General features: G+C 37.0%; 3 protein-coding genes across 4 annotated transcripts; all 3 read right to left on the bottom strand.

The window, feature by feature from the left end:
- Nucleotides 1-406: 406 nt before the first annotated feature.
- Nucleotides 407-4,655, bottom strand: LOC139125768 (guanylate-binding protein 2-like). The gene is made up of 7 exons (XM_070691864.1): nucleotides 4,462-4,655; nucleotides 3,498-3,768; nucleotides 2,472-2,770; nucleotides 1,853-2,113; nucleotides 1,420-1,482; nucleotides 1,087-1,146; nucleotides 407-628 (listed from the first exon to the last, which is right to left on the bottom strand). Exons 1-7 carry the CDS (start codon nucleotides 4,627-4,629, stop codon nucleotides 407-409), a joined length of 1,344 nt encoding a protein of 447 aa, XP_070547965.1. The 5' UTR covers nucleotides 4,630-4,655.
- A 5,300-nt stretch (nucleotides 4,656-9,955) lies between these two features.
- LOC139126098 (guanylate-binding protein 2-like) lies at nucleotides 9,956-24,544 on the bottom strand. Of its 2 annotated transcripts, XM_070692153.1 has the most exons (12): nucleotides 24,415-24,544; nucleotides 21,327-21,399; nucleotides 20,591-20,866; nucleotides 19,966-20,173; nucleotides 18,829-19,018; nucleotides 18,140-18,419; nucleotides 17,000-17,297; nucleotides 16,374-16,638; nucleotides 16,098-16,180; nucleotides 15,790-15,849; nucleotides 14,015-14,671; nucleotides 9,956-10,092 (listed from the first exon to the last, which is right to left on the bottom strand). In XM_070692153.1, the coding sequence occupies exons 2-7, from the start codon at nucleotides 21,337-21,339 to the stop codon at nucleotides 17,071-17,073; spliced, it is 1,194 nt and encodes a 397-aa protein (XP_070548254.1). In that variant the 5' UTR covers nucleotides 21,340-21,399; nucleotides 24,415-24,544; the 3' UTR covers nucleotides 9,956-10,092; nucleotides 14,015-14,671; nucleotides 15,790-15,849; nucleotides 16,098-16,180; nucleotides 16,374-16,638; nucleotides 17,000-17,070. The 2 variants fall into 2 exon arrangements, with proteins under 2 accessions (XP_070548254.1, XP_070548253.1); XM_070692152.1 differs by lacking the exon at nucleotides 9,956-10,092 and having other exon boundaries at nucleotides 13,025-14,671.
- On the bottom strand, nucleotides 14,459-16,632 carry LOC139125767 (golgin subfamily A member 6-like protein 7). The gene is made up of 4 exons (XM_070691863.1): nucleotides 16,374-16,632; nucleotides 16,098-16,180; nucleotides 15,790-15,849; nucleotides 14,459-14,671 (listed from the first exon to the last, which is right to left on the bottom strand). Exons 1-4 carry the CDS (start codon nucleotides 16,630-16,632, stop codon nucleotides 14,459-14,461), a joined length of 615 nt encoding a protein of 204 aa, XP_070547964.1.
- Nucleotides 24,545-26,435: the final 1,891 nt, after the last annotated feature.

The raw sequence follows: 26,435 nt of genomic DNA, 5'->3' as shown, positions 1-26,435 counted from the left end.
TAACTGTATTAGTGGAAAAATTAAAAAAAGTTTGTACAGTGAATATTTCAAACCTGATTTAGAGAAAGCGGGGGAAGTTTTGTGTATATGTAATTTAGTAGAATTATCCTCTTCTGTTGTCATTAAATATCGTCGTTATTCCTAGTAATTATCTAAGAAGAGAAATGACACATAAACATAAACCAAAGTGAATTATCATAGATTTGCTATAGTGAGATTGAAAATAGTATATAATATCACACATGTAACGATGGAAACCGAGTTTCAGAAACTTTACCTGGATACAACCACAATAAAGTTTAAACTAACTGCCCTGACGTAATGTGTCACCTTACATTCATTTAACACATTTTCAAATCCTTTTCACTCTTTCGTTGAACCAAGAAGCGGACCGGTGTAGTTTCAACTAAATTGAGCTTTTCTGTGTCTCCTTTTGCCTGTTTAATTCCTCTAGCGCCCTCTTTGTCTCTTCGTCAAGCTTGTTCCTAATGCCTTCTAGTTCCTTAACGAGAGTATCGTGCGTCTTGCGAAGCTGATTTATCTGGGTCAGGATGGCCTCACATGCTTCATTGCAGTCATCTACTACTTGCTTCTCTTGTTTGTTGACATCTTCTTCCAGATTCTTTCGCTGTTTTTCAGAGAAGATGCCAGAAAAGTTAATGGTGCGTGTATTGTCGAAAGGTTTTTGTCACCTGAGCAAACTAATTTGAGAGAATATGCATAGCAAAAGAGATAGGGAAGGCATGATCATTCAACCGTTTTGCCGACTTCAAGTGTAAGACTCGAAAACGTCGCTTTCGAAATACGTCCAGGAATCTATACGCGTATGGTTTAGTTACATTTCCAATTGCCTGTATCGGACATTGTACAGATTATTTTAGTTCCGTTTTAATTTCTTGCCGTCAAATACCTGTATGATATTGCACAACGTCACAGAGTATCCCTACTGTAACAGATGCTGCAATTCTAGAATAGAATATGAGAGTGTGAGAAAGAAAAGGGAAAAGATAATTTTGCAGATCTTGTGCGAACGACAAAAGCTTTAATAATAGTGATAAAATCACTATATACTTATGTAAGACTTACCAAAGTTTCATCTTCCTTTAGATTCATTGTTCTTATCTCCTCTCTTTCTTTTTCCTTTTCCTGTAAAAGATTAATATATGTATTTACGAGGCACGGCAGCAAATGTACAATACAGTAGTGCAGAACAACAAAAAATCGTACAAGCTGAATACGGGAAGTCAGGTATATTAATGAGTCGGTCTTACTATCATAATGATGTCCTTGTCTCATTTTTCTCATGTGTCTTCTGTATGTTTACTGTGTCTCTCATATTGACTGCAATGTTAGTTCGAACGTGACAAAAAGAAATTGAATTATCGTTAAGAAAAGCCAAAATATGGTGTATCCCTGTACCTTTAATGCTTCCTGTTCCTCCTTCTTTCTGTCCTTGAACGTCGACAAAATTGTATCTATTTCCTGCCAAAAGGATAAAATATTATATGTTTTTGCTGCATTTATTGAGGCACATCCATAATGAAAAAGAGTGCGAGAACATAATAATTTCACAGAGATCAAACTAGTTAAATATGAAATCATTTAGAAAGTCACATTAACACATTAGCCTCAACACACACCACGTCTGGATATTTACAAAGGTAAATTTTTATGTATTTGTAGAACATTTGTCAAAGGAGGTACTTGTTTAGGACCATGTTTTTATTGTACTGTAAAAACTGCTCTATAGAGTTAGCGAGTATGACTAACGCTAACATGAAGCAAGTGCTCTTATGTATCCATTGCTGAAGTTCCGATGCAGCATTCCATAATTATTACTTCACGTACTTACCGTTGCCAAATCGGCTTTGTATATATCCCATTTACACGGCCCTCGAGCCTTTGCCCCGTACAATGTCTCCAACTCGTTGACTTTCAAATTAATTTCGTTCTTACTGCTGTCTTTTAAGGGACGCAATTCCTTGTCCACCAAGTTTTCCACTAGCGTTCTGCAAAATGCTTCCGATTTCTTCTTGTTTGACTGCAGTATTACGTAGAGATATCCCCCAGTGCATTCACTGCTGTCATCTTTGCCATATGTAGCCATGGAGTCCTGAGAGAGAGAGAGAGAGAGAGAGAGAGAGAGAGAGAGAGAGAGAGAGAGAGAGAGAGAGAATTGCGTCATTATATGTATTGTAGCGGTCTTTTCTTGTACAGTGAACGCTTGTAAAATTTTAAACACTAACCTGTCGGAGCAAAGATTGGGCCATTTAACATAAAAAGTACATAAAACGTCGACTAGGTCTGTCATCTTTTGTTTTTCAAACAATATTGTTTACGACCGGATGACTAGTTATCATGTTTTTAATCCTTTTGGAAACCCTTTCCGACACTGCACAAGACATTTCATGACGGAAAAAATTACTAGCTGCTCTTGAACTTAACTTTATTTGCTTCTTCATGATCCATACCTTAAGTGACTTTCTGTAGGAGTGTAGGCGTTTGGCATCATTAATGTCCTTCGAATTCTGTTCAAACATCCTCATCGCCTTCAAATAATATTTGTCGTGGGCGTTGATGACTTCGTGTGTGTCACAGGGAAGAGCTGACTCAGCGAACGCTGCCATGTTGGTTTTGTATTCAGCCAAGGCTTCCTTTTGCACTTCACCCAACAGGGTCTCCATTGCTTTGTCACTAACTATATTAATCTGCAACGCACCACCAGAGGACGCAAATGCCGCGACGTACTGTTCGAGTAATTCGGCGAATTCTGAAGGCGACAAATAATTTCATTTCGGTAAGTTCTACCTGCAGTAAGTTCACCTAAGAGTATTTTATGCCACCGCAAGTTTCAAAATGACTCTCATACTCTTACATTTACTATTTAAAATTAACTTACATTTTATTTCTCTGCACTAGGTGGAAAAAAAACTTTTCTCTTGCTATCTTTTATAACAAATGCATTGAAGAGCTAATTCTACTCAATAATTCTATAATGACACAATGCTGAATATGGAGGAAAAATGAATATAAAAACTTGTGAAATTTTGAAGGTAATTGGCGTTTAATTTTGAAGGGCATTCTATCTGAAAAAGTGCAAAGAGTTTTATGTACGCAGACGCATAATCTTTAGCGTTTCCAACAGAACAAGTAAATTGAATGTTGACGGTAGTGTAAAGACAAAGTTTTAGCGTAATTTCAGATAAATTTTACGTGACTGATACAAATTATAGTCATTATCGATGTTATTTTCGATTAGGCATGGTGTATATACCCTTTTTCCTTGTCGTGTTAATTCCTTGCTGTGTGTACACTGCATGATGAATGCAACGTCAAAAAAAAACGAATGGAAAGGTTGACAGTGAGGAGAAGTTCAAATTTCCCCCTGGTACTTCTTATTAGTGCAATTATAGATACAAAGATAAAATACACATTGTATTATCAATGTATTTATTTACTCAGGTCACATTGAACATATAAAGATAGGTAGTACTCACGTGGACCGTTTATGTTACCATCGTAGGGCCAAGCTTTTTTAGGTTTCATAAGTTGACCACAACGTCCAACAAGATCATCGACTTCAGACAAAAATGTTGGATTTAGGCGATTACGATAAGCCCCCTTATCCATGTTTGCAAGAACTTCGGTATCGCTTGCCGGCATTGGAAGTTTTGCGGCGTCGAAAACGGGAAAGGACTTTAAAACTGCTCTGCGATATCTATCGCACTCCTTGGCGGACCCGGGCGTCTCGTCTTCTAATTTCAGTACCTTCACGAAAGGCGATATAAAATTAAAGTTAATATAGTGTGCGCCTCGAAAGTGAAAGACTTAAACCTTTGCTAAAACTTTCCTAAAAGAATCTTTCGACCATTCCCTCTCGAAATCAGAAAATAAAAAAATGAATTTTGGTACTAGAGAAACAGAATACCCATAATTTACCCATATTTAAAATTCAAAATGGCCTCATCCCTGTGTCAATGCTATGGAGAAGAATGCATATTTTGATTTTCAAAACAAGAAGACGATGAAAGTTTTTCTTAATCCAAGGTTTCAAAATCATCCCCTATAAGTCGTAGATCAGAAAAGAATTGAAAAAGATTGAGAGTCAAAATATCTGTCCCCGAGGCGCATTCTTCCTTAAAAGAAGATGATGACTTTTCCGTCTGTAGCCGTGTCCGTTGCAATCCCTGTTCATGATTCAAATATAACTTGTGTTACTGTGCATCTGTTCTCTGTACTTTCAAGTTTGTTGTATATTCCCATTAGTTGTTGATTGAACAATCTTGTAGCGTCAGAATGATTCACATTCCAAAAAAGTGACCACGTACAATTCCGATTTTTATGATTTTTTTATTTGAAACAGAAAAGGCAATGTTCTAAATATTGTGCAAACCTCGAAAGATATTGTTAGTTAATTTTAAAAGAAATATTTGCTTGATAGTTTTAGTATTTATCACTCACCTCCTCTAGAATGTAGTCTTTGAGTGCTACCTCCTTGTCTTCACCATCTCTCTCCAAAGTGAATGACTTTGTAACATCTCGGAGAAGCCACATGAAGTTCGGGAAAAACCTGATTAAGTCTTCTTCTCGACATTTCGAAGTCTTCCCATCCTTTTGCCCGTGGATCATGTCACTAATAGTGCTTACCCAACTGAAATCAGTAGACATGCACGCCAGTCATTATCCATTTTGCGATTAACGTGGATATATGAAGCTCATGAAAAAGCAAGAATACACTAAAAGATGAATCGTGTATACTGTGTATGACAACAAAGTATATTTGCTCCAGCAGCTCAGCAGTAAGGTATCAGAATTCACTCCGTTGGAAAGTCATGCAACATGGAAATGGTATGAGACAATAATTACCTTCGACTTCAAACTCTCCCTCCAATGAAGGATTAATATTTGAAGTGCATAAACATTGGCGCGAGATTATATGAGCTAAAATTCTTTTAAATAAGATAAATATAAGAACCAGGTTCTTGTTAGCTTATATTTTTGAATTATTTTCAGAAGCAGTTTTTTTTGCCTGTTCTTAAAGCGACCATCCTCTATCGCTTCAGTGCTAGCTGAAATTGACTATTTATATATTTTAAAAACTGCTTGTTCCACTTTGAAGGCTAGGTTTAGTTAGTCGTCTTATGGAGATAAAGCTGACAAAACTCCCGTCATCAAAAGTATCAAATATCTACATGGTTCCATTGGTATATAGTGCGTATCGAAAGTATTTTATGCAATGCAATGGGTTCCCTTTGTCATGCGAGTGTTTTAACCATCCTTCGTGTTTAACATCTTTACAAATTTAAAATTGAATATGAACCCTTATGAAGAGTCGAGTACTTAACTAGATTTGTCGTTTGGCTATAGACATGTTAAAAAATAACTCATTACAATACTGACGTCAGTATTGTACCTCTTCGTGTTGCCTATCTCTACTATCAAATAAACAATAAAGTAACAAGTCTGTGCATGATCTTACCGCCTTACTCTTTCCTAAGATTTGGCATTATTGCCAAAACAGACCCTAACAACATTGAAGTCAAAAGTATGCATCATGGTGTTCTTTCTAGTTTTCTCCAATTATAAAGTTCCTCAGTACTGTGAAACAAGTTCTGCAGTCTTATTTATTTTCATTTAAATGACGGCACAAGGAAAATACTAAAATTATCAGGGACAAGAATTATATTCCACGGAATTCACGGAGTAATCAAGAATATAAACTGAGTGAAATTTTGTGAAAGACACAAAGGAAATGGGACACCTTAACCCTAAACAATTTTTAAAAATGGGTCAAAGCAGAACAAAATAGTTGATGCAGTAAATCAATTATTTCACGATTTATTGAAATGAGTATATTGCCATGAAAGACAAAACTAACCTCAGTTGCTTCATATCTTCAGCAGTAACAGTTCCGTTGGTGTTATACACTAATACAGATGATAGCAATGTTACCAATAAAAACAATTGCATATCATTATTGTTGTAAGCGTTGTAAGCACCGAGTCCTTCAGTGTCCATTGTTACAACAGACATCTCTGTCTGGTTTTTCGTCTTCTTAGATACCTCAGTGCTAATCCATATTCCTAGAAGCAAGTGATGATTGTCATTAATAGTTCAAATGACATAATCATTGCCTATACATGCATGCATGCATGCATGCATGCATGCATGCATACATACATACATACGTACGTACGTACGTACGTACATACATACATACATACATACATACATACATACATACATACATACATGCATGCATGCATGCATGCATGCATGCATGCATGCATGCATGCATGCATACATACATACATACATACATACATACATACATACATACATACATACATACATACATACATACATACATACATACATACATACATACATACATACATACATACATACATACATACATACATACATACATACATACATACATATGCACGCACACATACGCGCGTGCGATGTAAAAGCGTACATATGTGCGGACGTTCATTGGCTCTTCACGTTTCCACATAGTTATAATTCATTCCGGAAAGGTAAACGTATACTTACCCATCGTCTCTGGTTTTTGTGTATGTGATGTTTTGAAGACACAATCTTGTGGCCTTGGTTCGATAAGCTGACTTGCTATGTATGATTTTCCACATCTAGCGGGACCAGTGACAGCAACGGGACAGATTGGACCCTCGATGGAACGCAAGAATTCTATGGCGTCTTCACACACCACAAGTTTCCCTCGATGTTTGCTTTTTTGCTCCAGGACGCCTTCACTACTTTTCCATACATAGTTATCCGGATAACACAGTGGGATTACCATTCGCATTTTATCTACAAACGTCACATGTAAACGCAATAATTGAAACTGTAGATGTGGACAGGAAGATCCTGTGTGCATAAAATTATGGAAACGTTTCTCTCCTTAAAAAACCAGATGTGAACTGAATGGGTATAGTAGTAAGTTTCACAAAACAATCAGATATCTGTTATAATACTATATGTAGCAGGTTTCATCAACTTTCGCACAGTACTCTCAGAGTTAAGGTGAAGGGCGACGAATTCGGACGCGCACACGCTTTAGAACGTTTCTGCGCAGATTTAACTCCAGCCTGCCGCAAATGGTTATTTTGTAGCGTATGTATTTAACATCACCTGTCATTGTTGAAATTGCGCTTTTACCTAATTTTTGACCCAGTGTCTTAGAAAACATGTGACCTATAACCTTGTCATATTTTGACCCCCTAGGAAGCTGGTTTTTATTAAATATGAGCGAAAAATTAACATTTCTCTCCCATTTATATGGCGCAAATTACCCATTCACCTAGAGATATTGTAAAAAGTAACGTGGTGACACCCTTTTATTAAAGATGTAAACTAAATGGTATTATGTCAGGAGTTTATTCGCCAAGTTTGGTCAAAATGTCACCATTCAAAGCGACAGGAAGAAAGTTCGAAAATTATGTAGTGATATAATTTCGATATCGTCATTTTGTAATCGATACTTATATTAAAATTTCTTTACAAACATCATGAAAACTATACATTCGATAGATATGGATCTTAAGTCTTGGTATTTATAAAATTAACTCATTTGCTAAGCGTTTTATAATTGCTTTCTTTAGTTTAAGTGAATTATATCATTTTTATTTATTTCTAACGACGCCATTTTAACGTCCGTTTCCATGGAAACGAGCGTGGTGACCCCCATTTTTTATTTCATTTTTGCACTTCCAAGGATATTTGTGCAAAGTTTCAAGAAAATGACACCACAACTTAATTTTGACGTAATTCGTAGTACTTCACCTTAAATCACAAATTACAAACTTTATGGAATATGCAAATAAGCTGTTTATTAACTTGACACTGCTCAATGCTTCATGGGACAATTATATATCTAACAGAGTAGCATTTGTAGCACGTTCTTTAAATTTAATGCTGTAATTTTTAGAGTAATATTACTAATTACAAAGTTCATTAAATATGCAAATGAATCCTTAATTAACTTGACACTTCTAAGTGCTTTACACCACAGTTAGATATCAGTCAGATCGGTATCTGCAGCAGAATTCATCAAATTTGGTGCAGTTATATCGGAGTTATATGACTAATTATAAAACTTCATAAAATATGCAAATGAGTTATTTATTAACTTGATACTGCCCAATGTTTCTAAGTGTAATTCGATATATATCAGATCAATATTTGGTGCACGTATCATCAAGTTCGGTGCACGAATTTCAGAGTTATGTCACTACTAACACAAGTTCATTAAATATGCAATTGAGCAATTATTTGCCAATTTTTGAAACTCTGCCCAGGTGTCTTTTCATATTTTTCTTGCTCATCAAAGTTTCCCTGTGAAAGTATGGGAAAAAATGTAAAGCCCTTCTTCCGAAACATTATTTAGCAACAGGAATTGATCATTTTGTTCTTAATTCCATTGTTACTAGTTAGGTTTTACATGTCTTCACTAGTAGGTTTTGAAATACCTAGTCAAGATTTCTTTCCACACGAAACAAATTACGTGTGCACGGCACAATAGACGCTCCTGATGACCTCTAGATAAAAGAACAAACCGAGTGAATAGCGGGCTGTGTTCCTGCATACTTAACAGTACATTTTTGGATGCAACTGTTATATAAGTTATTCAATGAAATCCAACTTAGAATATGTAAATGAATTAATCATACTGTGCGATCATATGCCATGTAATTGAAACGATGAAATGAGAGAGAGAGAGAGAGAGAGAGAGAGAGAGAGAGAGAGAGAGAGAGAGAGAGAGAGAGAGAGAGAGAGAGAGAGGAGAGAGAGAGAGAGAGAGAGAGAGAGAGAGAGAGAGAGAGAGAGCGAGAGAGAGAGAGAGAGAGAGAGAGAGAGAGAGAGAGAGAGAGAGAGAGGGGGGGTTGGAGGGCGGGATAGGCGAATGTAATGACGGACTGATAGATTGATAGGCGGATGGCTTAAGATAGGCCACCTTCCATATAATTTAAAATGCATGTGATTGTCACACGACCAAGTCTACGGAAATCTAAATTCTGTAACATTTGCCATCTTTTACTTCTATAACTGATATGTTGCCGGATGTCGTGACAAAGCAATAGTTACGATAGAGTCGGGAATATGAGGTTCTCTTGCTTACATGAACACGTCCTACGCGTGTTCCAGTCCGGCACTCCAGGGTCCCTACAGAGCGAATTCTACTCTGAGCTTTATCTAATCGTACGATATCCCATGCTATGGTCATTAGTTGCAAAGTGTTTGATAAAGCGTATCAGTGATAGACACTTGTATGCTGTACATGTCTCATACTGACTGACCTGGAAACCTTGCAAAAGCAAAACGAAAGTGTCTATGTTTTCGATCTTTATACATGACGCTCTTCTGTTTGCATTTGCCGCATTTACATTAGTTCAAATCTGTTGCATCCTCACTTATAAAATGGTCGAAAACAGAATAATTAGTGTTGAAAAATAACAACTAAATTGCCGTGAGCTGTGCTCAGCTCATGCGATTCGAGCACTTATTTTAATTCTCTTAGATTTTACTCGCTTGTCTATTACGTGACTTTCTCGGCACAACGTTTTTCAAGATTCGCAGTATTGTTAAGAACTAAAATTCGAGTAGTTGCAATAAAATTTGGAAGAGAAACATTTTGCAGAGGACTTACCGAACCTTGTCTTAGTTTAAGTGTCAGTGAGCAACCATCTACATGTGTGTCGAAGCCGTACTTTAGAGTTGATAATTTTTGTAGATAAAAATTTGGAATTATACAGGGCGTTATTAAGGGGCGTGGCTTCAGCATGACCTATTTGCCCGAACAAACCACTATTTTGGGGTTATCAGGTGTTATTTAAATATTTCGGCTTTTATTGCTTGGCGTGGTTTTTGACGACTGAGACACAATCTCTTTCAGTTTGGGAGACAGATACACATCTACGTTGCTATCAGAAATAGAATATGCAGTCGCTATATTTTGGTGTATAATTCAGGTAGCTCATTTTACCTCTTCCAGCCATCACAAAAATCAAATTCCTTCAAATGCACTTTTCTTTGCTTAGCCATCGATTTCAGACAAAGTCGAAAGGTTTCCTTCATTTCATTTGTTTGTGATCTATCCCTTGCTTCTGTAGAGATGACGAGAAGCACTCATACTACACAGGTAACCAATTTTCTGTCCAAAGCAGGCATACTTTTAGTTACCGTTTTGACGTCGGTGTTCTGTACGACACTACATATTTTACTGCGTGATCGTATCCAAAGCAATGTGTCAACTATTTTCATTCATCATCATAATCGGTGAATGAAATACCTATTCCATAGCTTTTTGACGATCTTATCTCCAAAATGTTTCTTTGTACTTTTGTTTGCGTACTACTGGGGTTAAATTAGTATCAACTGCATTGTATCGCGATTTCGACCTGATTGAGGGTTTGATCCCAGGTCTTTGAACTATATCATTCGAAGCGAGTGGGGTTGTCGAGGTGTGTGTAAGTATGGAGAGTCGTACTTGGACGAAGCATGACGCCCCTGCTGTGACATGAAAGACAAACCGTCGTCCATTAGGACCACAAGCTTGTACTGCTTTGCGATTCAAAATGACCAATAAATTCATCAATTTGGTGGCTGACAGTTGTGAGAACAAACTAATTTCAGCGTGGTTGACAGTGAAAAATGACTTCAAATACAATCGAAGGTTTTATTGTCGAGATTGTATTGGATTGAGAACTAAATAGTTTAAGCCTCTTGTAGCACAAATGAACGACGATTTCACCTATTATGCAGTGGTATTCTTAGTCTCACCAAACGATAAACGCAAGCTTTTGTCTAAGCATATTTATGCACAGAAGAGTTGCATAATTTTGGTACACATTATGAAGCGACTTAATTATGGGATCTGCAAAACGAGATTTACAGTTGATGCACACATTTAACTAAATTCGTAGTTTGTCCAGAAGAGCTGAAGTAATACTGTAGAAGACAAAAAGTCATCTTCGCAAATAAACGTTTATACACTGAATATTTGAAATTGATAGAGAGCGTAGGTTAGGTTTTTACGAAGTTTTGTAGATTCATCAATGTAACAGACGTCCTTTTTGTATATACTTAGATATTGCATGTCATGCCAAATAACATAGGGTTATTTTCAAAATACCGGGATTTTATGTCCGGGTCCATTTTACAGGAGAGGTGTGCGTGTTGTTTGATTCGTGTATCATCAGGGAACTATGTACAAAGACATAAATTGCGGTATTTTGTGAATAGATTTATCATTCTACACCTTTGTTAGTCGGTTTTGTACAATGAAAGTAGACAAGTATAGCTTTTGAGAATGCCCTGTCGTCCACCGCGTTGGGCGATCGCAATAACGACTTATACGGACGCATTGGCGCATCTGCGAAAGACTGTGGCTCACTACAGTGAAATGACTTGATCAAATAGCCTAAAATGAAATTTGCTCAGCTAACTTATTGTGTGTGTGGCAAACTTAAAAAACTCAACGTGCTACAAAGCACTCAAAATGACACTGAATGCATCTTGATATTACCGATTAATGAGACATGAGTGTCTCTGACGTAGTTGCTACTGGATATAGTATCTGCCTGGACCAAGTCTACCAAGTGCACTGCATTAGTGATTCCATGAACAAAACCTTAGCAGGTTAACGCTGATCAAGTGGAAACCTATAAGGCCACCGAGAAAATAAATAATTACATTGGAAGGGGAATGTGAGAATGTTTTTAGGTAGTATGCTCCTCGAAAGCGAAGGGCTTAAACTGTTGCCAAACCATTTGTCAATTAAAACTTACCAAAAATAAAAATCGGGGTCACTTTACAAATTTTAGTAGAAGAGAAACAAATAACCCAACATTTAAAAAAGAAAATTTCCGATTTTAAAAATAAGACGGCGAAAAGTTTACCTATATCAAGAGCTTTAACGTAAGCCCTTGCAAGTGGTAGATCAGAAAAGAATTGCAAAAGTTCGTCGATCGAATATTTGTCCTCTAGGCGAATTCTACCTCACATGCTTATATAAGATACCTTACAAACAAACAAACAAACAGTCTCAGACCTGCTTACCCATGAAAAATATAATCAAACCTCTTCAAAATTAGGAGACTATTTCCTATGAGAGGGCGTTTGGAAGATTTTAGAAGTCGACTCTGAATGTTACCGGCGTGACAAGCAAACATCTTTTGTGGGATGTTAAAGGTCGATTACCAAGGTACAAAGTTTGTTGGTGATGGTTTAGTAACTGCCTCTGACAATATGTCAGGCATTAGGGCTCTGTTCAAAAGATCTTTCTTCTTTTGAGATTTGGACTATCAAATCACTTGACCAAATTTATAAGGGGGTCGCGTAGATAGTACGGTAATTATTAGTCTATAAAAATTGTGCTATCAAAGATTAGACATTAGCCGCTATATTCGATGTCAAATAGTCGTTCCAATTATTGATCATGACTACGGCCGGCCGTCGTTTAGTCTGGCATATAATTTCAAATTACAATTAAATTTATGATTCATTGCTGTACAAGGCCGGCTGTCTGGCATGTCGGCATGCAAGGGTTACAATGTGAGCAAAAGGTGGCTGGTCAGGTCAGTCGTGTTGTTTGAACTCAACAAGTACAGTCTCCTCGAGAACTCCAATCTCTCTCTCTCTCTCTCTCTCTCTCTCTCTCTCTCTCTCTCTCTCTCTCTCTCTGAGTCTGATTTTGGTTGATTTATATATAAATTTAGACTTAGGCAAACAATCAATATCGGTTGTTTCAAGTTTAATTTTATGCCAGGAAAACTATCACTGCATAAAAACGCTATAATACTTACTGTATTAGCATTAATTATTGCCTGTATTTTAGCTGAAGAGTGCATATACAGATGAATACAGTTAATAATCCATAGCTTGTATTCAGAAAGCCTGTATTCATGTGGATTCATGTGAATTCACGTGTATTATTCTATAATACAGGCAACTCATTAATGTGAATTTATCTGTATTATTGCGTTTTCATGCAGTGTATTCACAGTAGTGTGTAGCAAAAAACAAAGTTTTTGCAATTATATAGTTATCCTCCAAAACTGGGAAGAAGCATGTTGAGCATTTGCAATGTGTGTTACAGGAAAGCATTAAAAGATGAGAGTAAAAAATTGCAGTATGAGCTTATTAACATAATAACAAAGTAAAATTTATTTATAATTCAGGATTGAATAGATATTAATTTTCCATTTGCTGTATCGTTACAGAGAATACTATGTTTTGAAGGTACATGTAATATTACGTTTCTATTTACTCATAGTTTTTTATACTCATGTGTGTATAAACTTTATCAACTAAGGGTAATTCCATAAACAGATAAATATTTTAAGTAATGTTATTTATCAAATTTGTGTTCAAGTGAACTTGATTACTTGTTGCATGTTTAAGCCTCTGGTAAGTAAATGATATCTTTGTACTTACAAAATAACAAAATAACAAAGTGAAATTTATTTATAAATCAGGATCGTACAAATATATATATATATATATATATATATATATATATATATATATATACACTTAATAAACTAAGGGTAATAGTATAAAAGAGATATATACTTTATGTTATCTTAATTATTAAATTTGACGTTCAAGCATCTTGGAAGTGAATGATATTTTGGTATTACGTTGTGACAACGTTGAAAGACGATTTTTTTGTACATTGTGTCACATAAATGAATTAGAGATCCAAATAGCATAACGAACAAACAACAGACACACATTCTTTACTCGGTGGAAACCAAAACCAAATAGAACACGTAATCTTCAAATGGTAGTCTTTGATGTAATGGCTTAATACAGTGTGAAGTTGTGTAACTTTCATAGACGAGTACACTTGCATAAGTAATGAAGATAAATATGGGATTGGAATTATTCAATTACATTAGATGCGTACATTGTCGTTCTTGCTATCCTGTCAAACTGCATTCTATCAAATTCCATTGCATTCTATAAAAATTGTTTGAAATAGTAATACAGTGGCTGTATTATTAAAGCAGGAATACAAAACGTTTCAATAAAAAATAATGTTAATAACCTGACTAGACTAAGACAATGTTTTTGATTCATATGGAACTTTGTAGAATGACTTTTTATCAGCGATTCCTTGATGGTGCTTTACTCATCAGGAAAAACAGGTCATGTCCAAACATACCCTTTCCTATGCCATGTAATAAGCTCGATAAGGAAATGCCCCATTAACATACATTTACATGATAAATGTTGCTGTCATAACTATTTTGAATATAATAACTTGCTAGTAAAATAAAATCGGTAACAATGCCAGTTGGACACCTCAACGGTGTGTCATCTCGATCTTGTGCAATGTACTCTCACACCGTCAACTACGTTTCACAGCATTGTCTGATCATTTTGACTCTTACGTCAACTTTGAACAACAACGCAATTCACATAATAAAAGTTATCGTATTTGTTTCCTTTTCCTGTTCAATTCTTCCTTCATCTTCTTGGTCTCCTCCTCAAGTTTGGCTTTCACCTCCTGCAGCTCTCTTGCCAGCACAGAGTGCGTCCTGACAAGCTGTGCCACCTGTGCCAAGATGGCTTCGCTACTTTCGTTGTAATCATCTTCTATTTGCTTCTCTTGTTTGATGATGTCTTCCTGTCGACTTTTTAACTGTTTGAAGAGAGTGTCAGGACAGTAAAAATAACTGTAACTTCAAAAAAGGCTGAACCTGTGATGATGTGAATGACTAGATAGCCTGCTCTTCATACATGTCAATTTAGTTGATTTCACACAATTCTACCTGACATGATATAAATAGCAAGATATATTGTCAGGCACAGGTCATTCAATGTCGATTGCTTTCAAAGTTGCTCCCGAAATTCATCCAGGAAAGGAATGAAAAACAACAAAGTTGCATGCATCTCTGTGATGCCATCTAATAATATATCAACCTTGCAGAGATGAATTTTTTAATCTCCATGTAATACGAAAGCACAGCATATTTTGCTCAAGATCACTGTTTTGCAAATTAAGGATTCATTCAATTTTTATTTTTCACTTATAGCATAACAAGCAGTCATTGCTTTGGTGGTAAAGAAGTTTAAATTTGTGCAAATTTGTTAAATATTCGGTGACCTGTCTTCTTTTTTCCTTTTATTTTCAACATTTAAAAAAAACTTAATTCCGGGTAAAATTTGATGAAATTTTCACATTATGTTGCTGTATATTAAAATGACAATTTTCTCTGGCGATAGTTTCTTACATTTTGAGTAAGGCGCATTTTAATTTGCTTGACATGATTTTTGATGTCTATCTTTCAATCCCTGCCATTTAAAAAATGAAAAATACGCAATGCAAAAACAAAATTGTCTGTTACTTCAGAATAATACTTTAGTTAAAAGTGGATATTAAACTTTAAGAAGCAGTGTCAATTTTTCCACATTAATTGATCATTACCATCAATATCAACATTGAGGTGTTCTACTCCAAATTAGTAGCCCCTTCATTGTTCGAATATTTCGACCACACTGAACTCTTTAATTCTCTGCCTTTTGAAAATATATATAATTAGGGGTTTTCATGTCATCTTTCATGAGAAATATTGCTTTGAAAAAGGGAGTCGGATAAATTCAACGCCACCTTAATACGGATTCTATATTAATCAAAATGTCAATATGAAGAGATAAGATAGGAATATTTTTTAGCTTTAAATGCAAATGATTCTAGCTGAAACTTAGCGCTGAAATAGAAGTTGTCAGTGTAGATCAGATGCTATTATTGATACTCACCATTGTTTCGTCTTCCTGTATTTGTGTATTTCGCATCTCTTCTCTGGCTTTTTCTTTTTCCTGTCAAAGATTAATGTAAACCCATATCACCATAGTAAGCCAAGCACGAGGACGGTATCAAAAAATTATACGAGGTAATATCGGGAATTTTTCGGGACGTAAACGACAAGCCTCGATATGATGTTGTTGGCATATTTTGCACGTGTTTTATCTCCAGGTTGTCTCATTGTCTCACTGCAATGTTGTTCCTATTAATCAATCTGATTAAGATGGACTATCTATAAGAAAAGTCAAGTTCACTTCTTTACCTTTAATTCTTCCTCTTCCTTTAACACGTTCTCCTTTTTTTGTCCTTGAACGTCGACGCGACACCTGAAATTGTCACTATTTTCTGCAAAGAAAGAACAGAGAATACACAGCCTTTGACACAGACTATAACAGGCATGTTCTTTGTGTGATCAATCGCAGAGAGAAGCGTTTCAGCACGGAAACCTGCTAGTGTCGATATAAATGTGTATACACATCAGACAGAGGATATGCCAGGTAAGGTGTTATTCTTGCAAACCCTTCTTTCGCGTTCTTACCTTGCCAAATCTGTTTTGTAGACATCCCATATGTACGGACCTCGTGCCTTGCCTTGTACAATCGTTCAACCTCGGCGATTTTCAAACTAATTTCGTCCTCACTGCTTTCTGCGTCTATTAAAGGACGCAGCTCCTCGGCCACTAAGTCTTCCACAAGCTTCTTGCAGAGTGCTTCAGATTTCCTCTCGTTTGACATCAATATTTTGTCAAGGTGCCCGCCGATGCATTTATGACAGTCATCCTTGTCATACGTGGCCATGAGATCCTGAGAGAGAGAGAGAGAGAGAGAGAGAGAGAGAGAGAGAGAGAGAGAGAGAGAGAGAGAGAGAGAGAGAGAGAGAATCTTTGAGGTCACGTTTGATCTCTAAGTCAATCTCATTTTACAAAGAAATCGCCATAAAATGATAAGCAAATGAATTCTGTCAGCAATTTTAACCTCAAATATACGTTTTGTTTTAAAAATGGCTGCATTTAGGAGAACTAAACATTATTGGGAAGGAAGTAAAGGAGATGTTTGAATATATCTTTTCGGTCCATTTCGTTCAATGAAATTTGATACCAGATACCTATGCATGTAATGTTAATTACAATTGAATTATATCTTATTGTCGTTTGCTCCTCCCTACCTTCAGTGACTGTCTATAGGAGTGTAGTCTATCGGCATCATTGATGTACTTCGAACTCTGTTCAAACATCCTCATCGCCTTGTAACGATATTTGTTGTGGGCGTTGATGACTTCGTATGTGGCACAGGGAAGAGCTGACTCTGCAAACGCCGCCATATTGGCCTTGTAATCATCAAAACGTCACTTCGCACTTCATACAACAAGGTCTCTATAACCTTGTGACTTACAGTGTTGATTTGCAACATACCACCAGGAGATGCAAATGCTGTGACGTACTGTTTGAGTAACTCGGCGTATTCTGCGGATGGGAAGTGCAATTCGTAACGGCATTAAGATTCTCAACCTTCTTAAATCACCCCATTCAAAGCCGAAAATTCGCCTTGTCAACTATCATTAACAAAATTCGAGGCCACTTTGATGATTGGAAGACACACCCAAACCCCTTCAACTGCATTAGCATCTATTGTCTTTTATATAGTTAGAAGGATATAATATGTTTCACTATTTCTACGACAAAAAGATGTTGAAGAGGTAAATTCATCCTATTCCAAAATTACCTTATGTTACGAAAGGAGTTGAAGATTATTCTAACACTTGTTAGATTTAGAAGGTAAAGCTATGGTCCTAGGGGCATAATGTCTGAAAAAGTACCCTCGGTACAACTTTATCAAAAATCTTTTCAATTAAGTCGTATAAGACGTAGGGATTCCTGTACAGTATATATTTCAGTTCAGGTGGTTAAATAGATGCCCGTACTCGAGAAAATGTCAACATTATGGCATGTTAGGGCTTCTCTATATAAATCAAATTGTCTAGGCCATCATAGCTCGATCAGATTCAATGAGTAAATTTGAGAATTTTACATCTGCGAACTTTATTTTGATAAATGTTTAGCACGATGTTTACCGTAGGAAAACTCTTTTTCAACACTGACCAATTTATTTTGCAAATTAAAAGTACAGCATTATATGTCACGAGATTGCATTAAAAACTAGAATAAAAAGCTGGAAACTTATAAAAACGGGCGTACTGCCTTTGATAAGTCACGCCCGAAAACGTCAAATTCATCTATAACTTGAAAACTGAATCGTCAGTGAAATTCTTTTTATTGTTTCATGTGAGAAATAAAAATATACTCACGTCGACCGGTAATGTTACCGACGTAAGGCCAAGCTTTCTTTGGTTTCATCAGTTTTGCACAACGTTCCACGAAATGATCGACTTCCGACAGAAATAACGGGTTCAAGCGATTATGATTAGCCCCCTTATCCATCTTAGCAAGCACCTTCGGATCCATTGACGGCAATGGAAGTTTTACGGCGTCGAAGATTGGAAAGGATTTCAAAACTGCTCTTCGATAACTGTTTAACTCTTTGACAGCCTTGCTGGTCATAGCCGTTTCCTTCTCTAATTTCAGTACCTTCAAGGAACAAGGTAAAGTTATTAAAGTGTTGTCAAAACCAGAAGAATAAATGACATTTTTGCCTGTGTTAATCGACCTTTTCATCTCTCTGTCGCTGTTGTAGCAGCTTTCTATTTCAAAGTACATGATTGTGTGCTAATCAACCGAAAGTGTACTATAAAGTGCACGAGAAAAACTAGCTTGTTTCCAAGGCAATGTCCTCTGACTAATCTGTTGGCATCAAAATGAGTTACTAATTTCACAAAATTAAATTTCGTTTGTAATAATTCGTTATCTGTAACTGGATGAGACAAGTTCGACGATAATTGTGACAGATCTAGGCAAAAATCACTACAGGTTCAAATCTTGGTAAACGTCCTAAAAATAATTAAAATGTTACCTGGGCGTTTTGGTGTTTATCACTCACCTCTTCTAGAATGTATTCTTTGATCTCTACATCTTCATCTTCACCATCTCTCTCCAAAGTGAAGGCCAAGGACACATCACGGAGTAGCCACATGAAGTTCGGGAAAAATCTGATAAAGTCATCCTCTCGACATTTCGATGTCTTTCCATCCCTTTCCCCGTGGATCATGTCACCAAGAGTGCTCACCCAGCTGTAATTTGAGAAACGCGATGAGGAATTATCTTGTTTCGATTCGCATGGATATTCAAACAATTCATAACAGACCCATGGAAAGCAAGAAACTCTACTTAGAGTGGACTGTTCTTTCTAAAAGGTGAATCATGCAGGCTAAATTAGGCTATCTATGTGTTTGAGCAGCCTAGCAGCTGAGTACAGAATCATTCAATGCTCAGTGTAATAGAAATTAAGCTCGTATGACCTCAAATTCCCCTTCCCTTAATTAAAAGCTTACATACAAATCCCAACACCCAGGCGACGAAGTTGAGATTAATATTCCTACAAAGACGATTAATTTTCAGAACATAAAGCGTTGATGTTTAAAAAAGGATTATAAATCAGAACAATAATTAAAAGTACGAAGATCTTCATATTCTCCACTATTCACAATAGGACTTCTGTTGACCATGTGGAGGTATTATCGTTATCCCTAACGTTGATAGTGTATCAGATATGTTTGCAAGCATACATGTGTTTTTGGTGCAAACCAGCCATAATGTTGTTTTCTAGCATATGTCAATCACTGTTATAATATGATCAATAACAAGGATCAAAACAACAGTATCTCCCTATGCAGATGATCTCTGCCTTCAACAAGAAAAGAGGTAATAGGTCTGTGAAGGATGTACCACTGTTTTTCTAAGGTTTGCCATAGTTTCCAAAAGGAAAACTAGGTTTAGTTTGCCGAATAGGGTATTTCTCAATCCAGAGTTCCTCACTATAGTAATATCATTTTCTCAACCTGATGTGCTATTCAAATGCTATAGGTAGGGAAATGGTTATACTGTTACAGAAAAATGTTTCAATTCACAATTAAACAGAGATAAGTAAATGCGAAAACGTTGATTAAGTACTTCAGTTTCAATAATTTATCACTTTAAGAGCGATTATCTTACACATAAAATACAAACGAACACAAACCTCAACTGTTTGATATCCTCCGATGTGAGGGATCCTCTGCTGTTGTACACCAACACCGATGACAGCAATGCCATCAACGAAAACAACTGCAAATCATCCTGGCTGTAAGCGTTGTAAGCGCCAAGTCCCTCAGTGTCCATAATCACTACAGACATCTCCGCTTTGTTTTTCATCTTCTTCTTAAACACGTCGGTGCTCATCCATATTCCTGCAACATTCAATCGATGTTTGTGTCGTAAATAGCGCAACTAAAACTGTCAACATCCTTATTTTTGGTTTTCACGATATTAAACTGAAATAGAACCTAAAGACATTGTACAGTTCAGGCAAGGATATGAACGATATGTAAACTATGATTTACTTATACTATTGTAAGGGGTAGACGGTAACCACTTTGGCATACGCAGTTTTATTTTTATGACGTATTAGTTGTCAAAGATAATACCAATGCCTACTTACCTACCTACCTACCCCACACACTTCTATCAATCAATCTATCAATCAATCATTTTGCATGCATGCGTACGTGCGTCCCTCCCTCCCTCCATCCATCCGTCCATGCATTCACCCGCCCGTTCACCAACCAATCAAGCCAGCCAGCCAGCCAGCCATAAATCCTACATACCCATCGTCTCTGGAGTTTGTTTATGTGATGTTTTGAAGACAGTATCTTGTGGCCTCGGTTCAATCAGCTGACTCGCTATGTATGATTTTCCACACCTAGCTGGACCAGTGACAGCAACGGGACAGATTGGCCCTTCGATAGTACGCAAGAATTCTATGGCATCCTCACATACCACAAGATGCCCTCGACGTTTGCTTTTTTTCTCCAGGACACCTTTACTTCCTTTCCACACATAGTTGTCCGGGTAACACAGTGGAATAACCTTTGGTATTTTGCCTACAATATTGTTAAAATGGCGTATAAATGGCGAAACAAAAATATTATACCTAAAAATGTTATTAATAGCTAGACAAAAGTAGAGAGAATTATAGTTTTCTTCTCACCTTTTAGAATCATTCACCGATACTGGTTACGAAGCTTGGTTTAATATTCACATTAAGATTTTTTCCTCAAGAATCGTCGACGTTTAACAGACCTGTTACGTTTCGACCTTTAAATACATAACGTGACCTCTCCTAGTCTTGTGTATTTAAATTGCAGACATTTTAAAACACATGTAAATTTTGTTGCTTAGTGATTGTGAGGAAACTATAATGGTAATCGAGCACACCGTCCAGAAGATGCGTTGACCTTCAGGGTGAACATCAATCGCTATTCCTCAGAGGCTGCCACGTTCTCAAATATTGCTATCCATGTACTTATAGTTCCCCGTAACTTCTCTGCTTATCATACTTACCCTTTTTGTTCATCGTTTCAAAGATTCAATGGCAGGGGAATTTTTGTTGAAATGTCCTTGCAGGTAATTGTAGCTAGGGATAAGAGAGAAGGAAATAATGCACGTTTATTCTTTTGCAGCAGTTATCAGATGTAATGAATATGAAATGGTGTCAAGAGACTGCCAAATCTGCTAAGAGTAGAACAACTCAAAGGTCAATGGTCGGCAGGTGACTCAGCTGTAAGTACCAATTAAATGTCATAATCGGAGAATGCTGAGACACCTAGAACTTAAACCTTACCTACACGAATTCTGAAAGATTTGCGTGCACGAGAACTTCCTTTTGAAAACAAGATTAAATGAAAAAGCAGCCAAGATCCACCTGGACTGACATGTTTTAAAACTTGAGTGCTCTGTCTACTTCGCACAATTGTCAAAGGTCATTGAAGGGTAACATAAATCAGAGTAGCAAACAAGCTGTGCCAAGGGTCAATGTGCACGCCCCGGAACATTTCTAGGGCAGTCGCCACTTAAGATCATGGACTCTGCCCGCCTAGCCCCGAAAAACTCTACTACGGGACGATAAAGTGTCTCTTCTTTTTATATTTTATAGCCTTTTTGGTCACTGGGCAACAATATGGGACTCTTATGAAAAAATCTCATGGAATAAATTAAAATGTAAGGTTCAACTAATATGTCAATAACTATGGTGTAACATTAAGTTGAACAATGTTTAGCAAAAGTAATAAAAACTCAATTAAAAGGTGTGGATTACCTAAAGACAGTATATCGACTTTGGTGTTCTTTTATTTGCGAGTTGGTTTACATATCTGGAATTGTGTTATGTGGTACACAAGTGAAATATCTGTCCATAAATGCGATTTATGAGCACCACAAATATAGCCTGTATGTGAAAGAGAAAACCTGGTAGATAGATAAGGGTAACGGTGGTGTCAGCACACCTGCGCAATCCCAAGCTGATAGAGTTAAGAGCATGACATTGTTAATATGCAAGTGCCATGGTTTCCTTTTGCAGCGAAGACGCTTGAGCTACCACGATGTGAGAATTTAAATGATTGGTCAGGTACGCACCGCTTTGTACCGTCGGACGGAATACTATCATAAACAACAGAGGTTCTTGTTACTTGGCGACATGGCAATCACTACGCATGTGTACAGATAGCACAAAAAGCTTTGAAAAGTTTAAGAGCAGATCTATTCTTTGCTGACAAAAGAGATATTCAAATATCTGTAGATTTGCATTGGCAAATCACCTCACGGATCTTTTTTGATTAGATTTGTCAACTTGGTTATCACGCTTGCTAAGTGTTTTATGGGCGCATTTTAGAAATGATAGGGAATGCCTCGAATAGAAGCTGTGATAAAATGCATTTTAGAAGTACAGTCTTTTCATTAATATGAGTGAGATAGATTTAACGAAAACCGAAACTTATTTGCCTTTTGAAAATGATGCCCTATTTTAAAATGAGACTGTATAGAAATCACAGACGGTGCACTTTAAATGACTTTCATAACCAAAACTCTTTATCACCTAGAACAATAACACATATAAACCGGTGGTTTTGAATGATTTTTTTATGGCAGTGAAAGGGTTAACAGTAAGAATATGGCATTATTATTTTCCATAGTGTTCTTATCACAGATATGGTCTAAGACACTTCTAAATAGTTAAATTACATTCGACAATACCACTAAAAATGTAAAGTGGCTATTCCCTGTGTGACATGATGTTTTCCCTTTAAAACAAGAACGGGGGAGGGGCACATAAAGTATAGGCACCAAACAATATTTAGTCCGAAATTCAACGGATATAATATTTTCTATTGCTAATATTTTAGAGATCAATGGTATTTTAGGAATCTCATGGGATTCATGTTACATTCTGAATTTTTTGGCAATACTTATCGTTTGAGTCAAAAGTACATGAACATGACCTTAACATAACACTTCGTGTAAATACTGCAACGTATCGGTTATACTAAGCACAAGTACTTTTTAAATGAATGTCAGTTCTGTCAATGCTTTTAAGTCAACTTGTTTTTCTTAAAGTTGTTAAAGATATACTCTCTCGCAAACTGGCTATTTCAACTGCCAAGAGGTTGAGGTTATAGAATCGTACTCTCCAATTCTCCGATACATTACTAAAGAATAAACGGATAAAGATTGGCATTCTTTTCATCGTAGATGTTCGTGGAGAGAGAGAGAGAGAGAGAGAGAGAGAGAGAGAGAGAGAGAGAGAGAGAGAGAGAGAGAGAGAGAGAGAGGAGAGAGAGAGAGAGAGAGAGAGAGAGAGATGGAGAGAGAGAGAGAGAGAGAGAGAGAGAGAGAAACAGACAGACTGAGAGAGACAGAGACAGATAGACAAGCAGACAGACAGCCGAGCATATGTCACTCATGTTGAAATGCAAAAAACCAACACACGATCAAGGTCACAAAAGTCAAATTCATACGTCGTTTGTCATCTTTTACTTCGATGCGTGATATTCTGCCAGGTCATCACAAAGCTAACTTTAGCGTGGGGTGGGAGGGGGGTGTTGTCTTGTCTGCACTAAAGTGCGTAAAGGGCTTTAAATCGCGGGATATCAGGATACCTGAATAGAGGAACTTAGCATATCTAATTGTACTCTGAGCTTGCGTCTGGTAGAGTTGTATATCAAGATGCGTTATCATTTGCAACGTACTATCACAAGTATATTAGCGAAAGACGCGGACAGGTTATTTATGTTTCTTCACCTGACCGCCCTGACACAATTTTTTTAGCTAAATCAAAAGTAGCTTTCTCGTTTTTGATATCTGTTGCTGTAGTTACCCTAATATTTATTTACGCGACTCAAAAACGTAATATTTTGACACAGAAAATAGGGGAATGATAATTATTGTGGAGAAAAATAACAATAAACTACAATTATTGGCGCGTACAAGACGAGATTCGAGCATTCAAACAGGTTCTGTTAGATTTCCCTTACTGGCTTGTCCCGTGACTCTCTTTTGCGAACATTTTTTGATTCATATTAGCACGGCAGACAATAAATCGGAAATTTGAAGTTGCAATAATATGTGGCGTAGATTGATCTGGAAGGCGACTCACCTAATCTTGTCACAATTTTAGGGTCAGAGACAGACTATCCACGTCTCAAGCGACGCCGAAAATCGACCGCTGCAGATTATCGTAGATATGCGTCGGTGTTACTGGCAGATGGAGAAGGTCGAAGGGGTGTGGCTTCCACTCGTCTGCTTGACGAGAACGTACCATTAATGGGGGGGGGGTGTCACATTGATGTTACCTCGAAAAAACCTAGGTGTTACTCATCACTAAAGAACACGTCAAGTTCATCTGGTATATTTGTCAGAAGCTTTGAATGAGTTTGAAGACTCCTAAACCCCTTTAATAGTCCAGTGTCCTGGGACATAAGTCTTGATAATTTATAAATAAATATCGCACTTATCGCATCGATTAACGCCTCTATGTTTAGAACACGGTTATACAAAACCTTCACCGACAGTTGCATGGAATATCGTTAGGTATTTGGTCATATTATTTATGGATTTCGACTATATGTATTCAATAATCCAGATATAAATGAGGCGTAGTACCAATTTATATCTCAGCCAGCAAAGCCTGCACAGTGAGTACATTGCAAGCGTTTTACCTGGTGTTTGTTTTACGTCAATTTGCCTCAGTTTGGTATGCACGTATTTACGGTCTCAAAATATCTCCAATAAGCTGCGTAAACAGACGCTGAATGAGTTCAGCGAGGTGATTTGTCAATTTCACAGCACGTGAAAGAATAATCAGAAATTAATTCCAGACATGTTGTCATTCCGCAAAACTATTTATTGTCTGAGAGTCAGGTTCTCCTGGACTTCACGTGGCTATCTCCATGGTTCTTACTAAAACTGTGCATATATAATTAGTCCTGTCCTTTACTCCTCTATTCTTAAGTTTGTTGAACGTTCTTGTCGTTTTTTCCTGCTTCGTCAGTAAGTTTTTTTGATTTCGTTCCCGCTGTATCATCTATTGCTGTATAGAACTGGTATGGAATTCGGTAAGAAGAAAAATTCTTTAAAATGATGAGAGTTTAATCGAGCGAATTTTAATTGAACTTTTTGCACGCAATGTAAAACGCTTGTCAAGTAATACTTGTGACAACTTTAGTGCAACCTGAACTGGGCCAAGGAGTCTATTTGCTAAAGCTGACACCTGTTAAATGGCCGTGACCTCTGTTCGAGGCAGGTCATAGCATCGCCAATTTTCTGCCTTCGATAGTGACGCTGGTGGTCAGGTGCAGCCAAAACTTCCGAATCTGTCCAATATAATGCATATAGGGAATCTAAGAAAACTCATAATCTAAGAGGAAACGCAACATGAACGCTGAATGTAATGGACTGGGACGAGAAAAATAGTAAACTCGAGCTGCATAAGGCCTCGTAACGTTGAAGTACCCTTAACATTGCTATGGTCAACATGCAGTCACGCTATTGCTGAGGCAACAATCTCTAATATTTAGAATCCTTTGTAGCAGCTTAACATGGTGATTTGTATAATACGGTCTTGCATTATGTCCATATTTTGCTTCTCTTTCACTTTAGTGTCTTGATATGCTAATTGAGCCGTCGAATATTTAGGTCGTCTATTTAGGGGTAAGTAAGTTTAAATAAGTCGATAGGCTCGGTCACAGCGTTTTTGTCTTCAAGCATTCATAAAGCTTTATACCTCGAGAGTAAAATAAAATGCTATTCTGGAGATATCCACTATTAATATCACTTTAATTTAATTAGTTTACGTCGGTTAGTGACTGACAACACTGTTGATCAAACGTGCAACCAAAACCAGACGTAGGTGTAACTTTATCGTTATTTTCATTGTAGTCATGGTGATAATCACTGGCCGTATGAACGCTTAACGTATCATGCACTCAGATAGGTTAGGTGACAGGTATTGTTCAAATATCTGAATGTTCATTTTCTGTTTGTTTTCAACTTATTCCAAAACGTCATATGTGAAGAATGACATCGTATCGAGAAAGGAGTTATATTTACACCCATGATGACCAAACATTAAACCAACTGTGCTTGTCGGGAGGGGCGAGGACAGTTCGGCGTCGGCCA

The sequence above is a fragment of the Ptychodera flava genome, assembly GCF_041260155.1.
Source record: "Ptychodera flava strain L36383 chromosome 3 unlocalized genomic scaffold, AS_Pfla_20210202 Scaffold_26__1_contigs__length_13983176_pilon, whole genome shotgun sequence".
Classification (NCBI taxonomy): domain Eukaryota; kingdom Metazoa; phylum Hemichordata; class Enteropneusta; family Ptychoderidae; genus Ptychodera; species Ptychodera flava.
This window is presented reverse-complemented; position numbering and strand designations above follow the sequence as displayed.

What these genes read in the sequence shown, in the direction of transcription:
- LOC139125768 (XM_070691864.1), bottom strand. Translation starts at nt 4,629, where the DNA reads ATGATCCACGGGCAAAAGGATGGGAAGACTTCGAAATGTCGAGAAGAA. An exon ending in TGGTAACATAAACGGTCCAC is followed by an intron (nt 2,771 to 3,497) that starts GTGAGTACTACC and finishes TGTCGCCTTCAG; the next exon opens with AATTCGCCGAATTACTCGAA. An exon ending in ACAAAGCCGATTTGGCAACG is followed by an intron (nt 1,483 to 1,852) that starts GTAAGTACGTGA and finishes TCCTTTTGGCAG; the next exon opens with GAAATAGATACAATTTTGTC.
- LOC139125767 (XM_070691863.1), bottom strand. Translation starts at nt 16,632, where the DNA reads ATGGCCACGTATGACAAGGATGACTGTCATAAATGCATCGGCGGGCAC. An exon ending in TACAAAACAGATTTGGCAAG is followed by an intron (nt 16,181 to 16,373) that starts GTAAGAACGCGA and finishes CTTTCTTTGCAG; the next exon opens with AAAATAGTGACAATTTCAGG. An exon ending in AGGAAGAGGAAGAATTAAAG is followed by an intron (nt 15,850 to 16,097) that starts GTAAAGAAGTGA and finishes AATCTTTGACAG; the next exon opens with GAAAAAGAAAAAGCCAGAGA.
- LOC139126098 (XM_070692153.1), bottom strand. An exon ending in GAGGATATCAAACAGTTGAG is followed by an intron (nt 19,019 to 19,965) that starts GTTTGTGTTCGT and finishes CTCAAATTACAG; the next exon opens with CTGGGTGAGCACTCTTGGTG. An exon ending in CGGTAACATTACCGGTCGAC is followed by an intron (nt 17,298 to 18,139) that starts GTGAGTATATTT and finishes TCCCATCCGCAG; the next exon opens with AATACGCCGAGTTACTCAAA.